At 49.1% G+C, this 8,007-nt stretch overlaps 1 protein-coding gene across 1 annotated transcript in view; it reads right to left on the bottom strand.

The window, feature by feature from the left end:
* Nucleotides 1–1,687: 1,687 nt before the first annotated feature.
* Nucleotides 1,688–8,007, bottom strand: part of ZNF697 (zinc finger protein 697) — a 29,027-nt gene continuing 22,707 nt past the window's right edge. The window contains exon 3 of the mRNA XM_030824757.1: nt 1,688–6,391. Coding sequence (XP_030680617.1) covers nt 4,980–6,391 — 1,412 coding nt within the window. The 3' untranslated portion in view covers nt 1,688–4,979. The remainder of the gene's footprint in view (nt 6,392–8,007) is intronic.

Here is an 8,007-nt window from a genome sequence, read left to right as displayed (position 1 = left end):
CTGTCCACTTCCCACACCCTGCAGCCCCAGGGGCCAAATCCTTAAAGTCATACTTATAGTTGGCAAAATAATTCACTCAAGCAGGTTGAGCAGGCAGGAAATGAAACAGGCCTTCGCCTTCACCTTTAAATGGTGTTGGAATGTGCAAGCATCTCTCTCTCATATCTGTCTCTCTAGCACTGAGCACTATGCCTGGCACTTGCCCACTCAGCTGAGGGGTGAACTTCTCAGGGGCTCTGCTCTTAATGAGTCACAGCCTTGGGGCCTGGCGAAGGCCAGTCATACACAGATGGTATCAGAACACCCAGGCAGAACCACTCCCTACTTCAGCCCTTGATGCTTTCAGAAAAGCATCTCAGTGGCGTGTCTTCAGTGGATAAAAAGAATGCACAGAACTGCTTCCAGTGAATCCCTGGTCTCCAGGAAATGGCGTCTGGCAATTCTTTTACTCAGGTTGGAAATCCTTCAAATATATGTGTGGGAATGCCAACTTAAACATTGCACTTACACTGACACCTTTTTCAACCTTCTTAAAAACACGGGGCAACATGGTATATGGAACACCTTGCCACCCACCTCATTGGCTTCCAAAGCTGAGCATTCCCAGCTGCTGGAATGAGACAGGGCGCCAGCTGGATGCAGACAGCATTGTGAAGAGTGCCCTGGATCCCACAGGAGCAGCATAAAATTGAAACCCATTGGAATGTGCTTTGGGTTAGCAGAGATGACCTTGAAAACAGTCTAGCAGCAGAAAACTACAATCTACAAGGTACTTGCGGCTGTGATAGGGAGACAGAGGAGCAAGCACTAGGCAATTCATGCTGGAGACTGGCCAGGTGTGCTCCTTCCCTCCCACCAGGGGCAGAGAGGACGGAAATTATGTGAATGCCAAGGGCAGCTGAGAAAAGGAGTCATGCCTGGGGTTTTGCTTTGTTGTGAGCTGAGTTGGGGGAATAAAGATCTGAGAGAAGCGGAGGAAGGCTGACTGTGAGTGGTGAAGACAGCGAAGGCCAGCAGCAGCCTTCCACACCTATTCCATTGTCATCTGATGGACAGCCAAGATAGGCACTTTTCCTGGCTCTTACTTATGATATTGTCTTCACTATTTGGAGCAGTTGTGTGAAAGGTGGCCTACCAGGAGCAGACAAAGCCTGTTGCATCTTGCACTGCCCTTTGCCTCCATATCCCCCAGCGGAGGAGAGGATTTGAGCCTTATGTACTATTATGCTTACTGTAATTCCCAAGAAAGAATGGGGGGTCTCTAATTGGTCCTACAGAGTTCTCAACCGTTTGCTCATTAAAATCGCCTGGGGAGTTTCTATAAAACTGCAGGAACTTAGGCCTCACTCCAATTAATTGCTCTCTTCATTTAAAAGGCAAAGAATCCAAAAAGCTCTGCAAGGTTAAAAAAATCTGTAGCTTAAACTAATCAAACCTCAAGAATTCCAGGTTGACCAGGTATAGTTTTTCTAATTGGAATGTGGGCAGAGGCCCACTCACAGCAAATTCAGGGTGAAGTAACACAGATAATATGCAAATGTGCCTGTATGAGTATGACTGTATTCTGATGCAACTTTATGTACAAAAATATGCAGGGCAGGTTTGGTAGTTTGTCAACCCTTGTTCTATAAGAACATAGTTTCCATAGATAGAGCTGAGTGACATTTAATGTGTGGCAAAGAAGAATGACATGGTAAAAGACTGATATGGATTTAATGACAAATATTCCATATTGGTTGCTGAACACCAGAATGCTGTCCAAGGAACCATCATTAAATAAAACAACCTGAAAATAAGGCAATTCTCACGTATACAAGCACACTCACACGAAACCTGTTACTTTTAGGATCATTAAATTATTCACTATTTTAACAAACAGCTGTAAAATAACATTACAGTGAAGAAAAATGTGCACAAACTTCAGAAACACAGTTTAGATTGTCTATGAACACAGGTCCTTAATTTGTATTTTTTCACATATGTACAGTCTCTTGATTGTAAAGAGACCACATGGCTCAAGGGGTTAACTTCTCATTTTCTCCTTCCAACTCGGAGCTCAAGATTTAATCAAAACCATTTAGCCTATTTTAACTGCTCCGGGTTTTGCTTAGTAAAGGGCAGCACAGGAAGACTGCTCTTCACCAGATTCTCCAGGAGACAAATAATACACTTGCTTCCACCATCATTAATGAGTTGGTGGAAAAAGTCCTCAAACTAACGTTTTCAAGGGTGAATCGCAGTTAACAGAGTTTGCTGAAGAAATATTATTCTAAAACTAGATAGAAGAAACAACCTCCTGAATGCATTTAACCTCACTTAATGCAGGTAAGTTCCCTGAAGAATTGTAAGAAAAAATGGAATCACATTTTAAATGCACCAATAGAGTCGGGTGTTGGTAGTTGGATTGTTTTCTTCTGCTAAGAATGTGCTCATAGAAGGGATATCAACGTAGCAGCTGACTCTCTTATCCATGGTAATAGAAATAATGAGAGAGGTAAACGAAGTCCAAAGATTCCCACTGCCACTAAACTATTTTACATTAGCTTCACTCTCCACTCCCTGTTGAACTCATTCTCTAAAGTTGCTGATATGTAGTATACTTGATGAAGATGAGACCAGGCATAGCAATGGCAGCAAAAAACAATAAAGCGGATAATCAATCCATGAATAATCAAAAGTTGGATGAGATTTCATAGGCACAGACTTGAGAAAACTTAAAACAGCTGGAAGAGGTAGACGTACATGGAAAGAAACCCACAAAGCAGTAAGATTACCTAGAAATTGGCTATATTATTTTCAGGTGGGTCTAATATGCTTGGTATTCAGATTACAAGTCAGAATTCAAAATGGACACTTGTTTGCTTGTATTACTCCTGACTAGAAGAAAACGAGAATTAATGTCTTTCAAAACTGTCTATAGTTTGAAAATCTTTTGCATTTGTGAATAACAATAAACTGATTAAGAGGGCAAGATCAACAGGCATTATACAAGCCCAGAATTATCAGGATTTTTAAGTGTTTTTATAACCACAAAAACATGCTTTCCTACAGTCCCCAAAGAGGTTCTTTACTAGAATACAATTGATCAAGTATAAATTACTAGCATCCACAGAAACTTTGCTAAAAGTGTAAAAACAATCTCGTAGCTTTTTTTTCTCCCTTCCACTGTGTCCAATATTTTGTGAAGATGCTTCCATGAAATGTGTAGGGTAACAATCACTAGTGAAGAAAACAATACTGCTTTCCACAACTCTAACTTCTAAAGGCTAACCTAGCACAGGGATCTTCAGCATAAGTAACTGAAATCTATACAAGAGTCATCTAACTACAGCCTCTTACTAGAAATGGAACATAGCTAGGATACCCTAATTAGGCGACAAAGACCAGCTTTGTCAATAAGGACAAGTTTGGCCCTTCTAGGCTAGCCCTAAGTTTTTCATCAAGCATAAGAATTTTCAGTGTCCTTATTTTATTATATAAATCATGACAAGTAAGTCTTCCTAGCAGCTGAGCTGGAGAATGCAAAAGGTCAGGCTACAATTATTCACACTGTCCTCAGCCTCTCTTCAGGACAGCCTGCACACTCCTGTTCCCAGGCCTTCCCTAAGACAGGGGTCATAATACTGATCTAACTCACAATGATGTGAGAAACAACTAACAATTATTAAAAAGCATAAAGCACTTTGCAAATATCAAAGTGCTATTTTGGCATCTATATAACAACCAGAAAACATTCATTGTTTGTGCTATTTGGCAATTTTGCATTTACACCTCTCCCTGACTGGGCTCTCCTGGGTAAAGCCTTGAGATTTCTACTGTGCCTCCACGTGCAGGAAAAAGACATTCTTACTTAGACTAGATCCCTCGTCAATATGCATGGAAGTGGGGGTTAGTGGAGGTCACTAACAAATGCAAAGTGAAGGCAAATGAGTACAAGGAGTCTTGCATCCCAACAAAGCGAACACTTTCCTGGATTTCTCACATAAAGGCCAGCAAAACTCTGAGCTAGTTGACTTTTTAGCAGGTCACTGGGCAACAGTTGGTCTAAAGTTCACTTGAAACACCTACATCAAGGTGAGGTGGGAAAAGGAAAGTCACACATAGCTGTGATTGTTCCTTTTCCCTGCACTTAAAAACACCACAGTTGAGACCTGAAAGAAATACTGGGTGTGGCACACACCTGGGATGGGGCGAGGGCGGGGGAGGAGGGTCATCCAGGTAAACCACCTTGACCCAGCATGAAGCTAGAGTATTTTCAAGGAAGTAGCAAAGAACCCGGGACAGAATCAGGATTTCCCACATCTGAGAACCAGTTATAAATGAATTTCTAAACCCCAGACATTGCCCCTTGAAATGAGTGTGGCGTTTTTCAGCCCACTTTCCCTTGGATGCCTCAAAATAGCAGCTAACTGTGGCTCAGAGAAAGGAAAAGTACATTAAATATCCTTTCCTATGTGACTGACAAGGTTCCCCTACTTTTTGTGAGACAACAGGTGATGTGTGGAGATCGGGCAAACTCTTGGTGGGACCCAGATAGAATCACTTATACTTGGTTTTATTTCGCCCCATAACCCTCATTTAAACCCTCTCCCCGCAGACTTCTACAGGCCATCGCGGCCTACCCTAGTCTATTGCCCGCCATCCTGTTCCCACCCCAGACCACGAACTGCCCTTCCTCAGGGTCCTCAAAGCGCCTGGTCCTCCAAGCTCTTCACCCACTACAGCGTGTATTTAAGGAAGTCATCACCCCAAGCGCATCTCCTGAACAATTCTTCCATGGAGAGGAGGCAAGTATAGCACCGGGAAAGAACAACTTACTCAACATTCCTCCCACTTCAGGAAACCCCAAACACCAAAGGCTCCCCAGTCACTCTCAGATTGTCCCTCCCGCCCCTTCCCCACTTCCTTCCCCTGGGTCCGTCCCAGGATATCTACCCCCCACAGGCTCCCCAGAGGGCAGCCTCCCTCGGACCCCGCCCCTAGCACAGGTGCAGCTTCTGGTGCTGCGCGAGGTGCGTTTTGTAGCGGAAGCCTTTGCCGCAGCCCGCACACTTGTGCGGCTTGTTGCCCGTGTGGATGCGGCGGTGGCGGATCAGGTGGGAGCTCTGGATAAAGCTCTTGCCGCACTCGATGCACGTGTAGGGCTTCTCGCCCGTGTGCGTGCGCTGGTGCTGCGTGAGCGTGGAGAAGTCGCTGAAGCGCTTCTCGCACTGGCCGCAGCGGAAGGGCTTCTCGCCGGTGTGCACGCGCAGGTGGTTCACCAGGTGCGAGTTACGCCCGAAGCCCTTCCCGCACTCGCGGCACACGTAGGGCCGCTCACCCGAGTGCGTGCGCTTGTGCGTGAAGAGGTGCGAGCTGACGCTGAAGGTCTCGCCGCACTCGGAGCACATGTAGGGCTTCTCGCCCGTGTGCACGCGCTGGTGCTTCACCAAGTCCGAGCGCCAGCTGAAGCGCTTGCCGCACTCGCCACAGCCGTGCGGCTTCTCGCCCGTGTGGATGCGCTGGTGGTTGGCCAGGTGCGAACGGCGCACGAAGCCCTTGCCGCACTCCCCGCAGGCGAAGGGCCGCAGCGCCGCCGCCCCCGCGCCGCTGGCCGCCGCGTGCGCGCGCCGGTGGCTCAGCAGATGCGAGCTGAGGCTGAAGGCCTCGCCGCACTCGGGGCACGGGTAGGGCTTCTCGCCCGTGTGCAGGCGCCGGTGCTTGAGCAGGTCGGCGCGCCAGCTGAAGCTCTTGCCGCAGTCGGCGCACAGGTTGGGCCGCTCGCCCGTGTGCAGGCGCAGGTGGTTGGTCAGGTAGGTGTTGCGGCTGAAGCCCTTGCCGCACTCCCCGCATCGGAAGGGCTTTTCGCGCGGGGGCCGGGCCAGCGGGGGCCCGGCCCCGAAGCCCCCCGCCACACCCACCCCCATCATGCCCACCATCGCGTCGCACTCCCCCGCCAGGCCGAAGGGCTCCAGGCTGGCGGCGGCAGCGGCCTCAGCCAGGCGGTGAATGCGCTGGTGCTGCAGGAAGGCGGCGCCGGGACTGAAGCTCTCCCCGCAGTCGGGGCAGATGGTGGGCGCGTCCATGATGCTGGCCACCAGGCTATCCAGCTCCCCGAGGTCCACGGCCATGGGGTGGTGGAGCCGGTGGAAGCGGCGGTGGGCGGACTTGTCACCTCGGTGTCGACTCCCCAGGGAGAGATGTCGCCTCCAGGGAAGTACGGGAGGGGCCGGCTGCTCCTCTTCCTCCTCCAGCCGGTTCTCCCCAGCACTCTCGTCGTCGTCCTCCCGGAGGCTCCGGGATATGCTGTCAGACTCAGACAGTCCTGGGAACATCGCCATGTCAGCTACACCAGATTGGTCATCCTCTTCCCCACGGACAGAAACGCCTTCTTCCTCAGTCAGCTGCCCTTCTGCAACAGAAGAAGGTCGCAGTGGGGAATTACTATACTTGGCATTCAAAAGATAGGCCCAGAGGAAACCTCAGTAATAAAACTGTGATTCCCTCCCTCAGGCACTCTGGATCCCTGCCCCTCCAAGGACCCCTGAGAGTCTAGCGTCTCTCAACTGGATCCTCCAGGGAAAGGCCTAAAGGAGAGTGCACTCATTGCCCCCTCTGCCCACCAGTTCTTCAGGCAGCCTCCTCGGGCCCAGGCCCCACTAGCTGGACCCGAGGCACTGCCTAGCAGAGCCATCTGAAGGCCTGACTGCCTGTGTTCGGGATATTCAAGTCTGTGCCAGGTGGGACATTCCCTAAGATCTCAGGAGAAAAGGTTTACTCACTCCAAGAGCTACCAATTCCTTTTAAGATTCTAGTCTCAAAAGACAAGAACAGTCTGCCAACCTGAGAAAGACCACTTGGCCTCACCAGGCCCTGGACTAATTTTTTCTTTTTTTCTTTTTATTTTTGAGACGGAGTCTTGCTCTGTCATCCAGGCTGGAGTGCAGTGGCGCAATCTTGGCTCACTGCAACCTCCGCCTCCTGGGTTCAAGCGATTCTCCTGCCTCAGCCTCCTGAGTAGCTGGGATTACAGGCTCATGCCACCACGCCCAGCTAACTTTTGTATTTTTAGTAGACATGGGGTTTCACCATGTTGGTCAGGCTGGTCTCGATCTCCTGACCTCGTTTTCTGCCCACCTCGGCTCCCAAAGTGCTGGGATTACGGGCATGAGCCACCGCGCCCAGCCCCCAGGACTAATTTTTAAAGTACATTTGGTCAGTCTGAAACAGCTTATGATGGAACAAAAAACTGAACTCACCTTCAGGACTTTGCTATGGGTCGGCGGAGGGGGATAGTAGTGAGGAATAGAAAAAGAGATTACAGAGCGTAGAGCTGGTGAGCCCAGGTTAGAGGCTGGTCCGGGACACACACCTGTTGGTCTCTGGCTGCGTATCCCCAAGCAGAGGGAAGTTGCTGAGATGTGAAAGGCCTCACATGTGCCCTCCTCCACATGCTTGTGTGCACTGTGGAGGAGGGCGGCAGGGAGTCTGGGACTGTGTCACAGGGGAAGGAATGTAACCTCTCACAGTCCTGGCCATAAAGTATTTTAGCTCATTTCTGTCCCCAGAGCATGCACGGAGCAGGATAAAGTAATGAATGCCCAAAGACAGAAACAAGGAGGTGGGTAGAGGCCCAGCATTCACTCTTTCAGGTCAGTAAGAGTAAGGCATTTAGCAGAGGCCATGGGCACTTTGGGAGTTAGCCACATGAACCTAGGCAGGTCACTTACCAATGAGATGACTTATCTGCAAAGGGAGATGAGGACGTAACTGTAAACATCTGGATACTTCCTATTTGCACAGTACTGTGCTTAGTAACTCATTTAACCCTCCCAATAACCCTGTGAGGTAGATTCTAATACTAGCTGGGTAATTCTACTGTAGTGTTGTTCCAGGGGTTAATTTATAGCAGCATTCTCTACACTGTAAAGTACCGCGCCAGTGAGTGAGCCTCTTCACAGCTCACCTCAGACTGGGCTGAAGAAAAGGATGCTCTTCAGGCTAACACAAGAAAGGCAAGTCAGTACA

The sequence above is a fragment of the Nomascus leucogenys genome, chromosome 12, assembly GCF_006542625.1.
Source record: "Nomascus leucogenys isolate Asia chromosome 12, Asia_NLE_v1, whole genome shotgun sequence".
NCBI classification, from domain to species: Eukaryota; Metazoa; Chordata; class Mammalia; order Primates; family Hylobatidae; genus Nomascus; species Nomascus leucogenys.
Note: the sequence above shows the minus strand (reverse complement) of the source record. Positions and strands in the feature narration are given on the sequence as shown.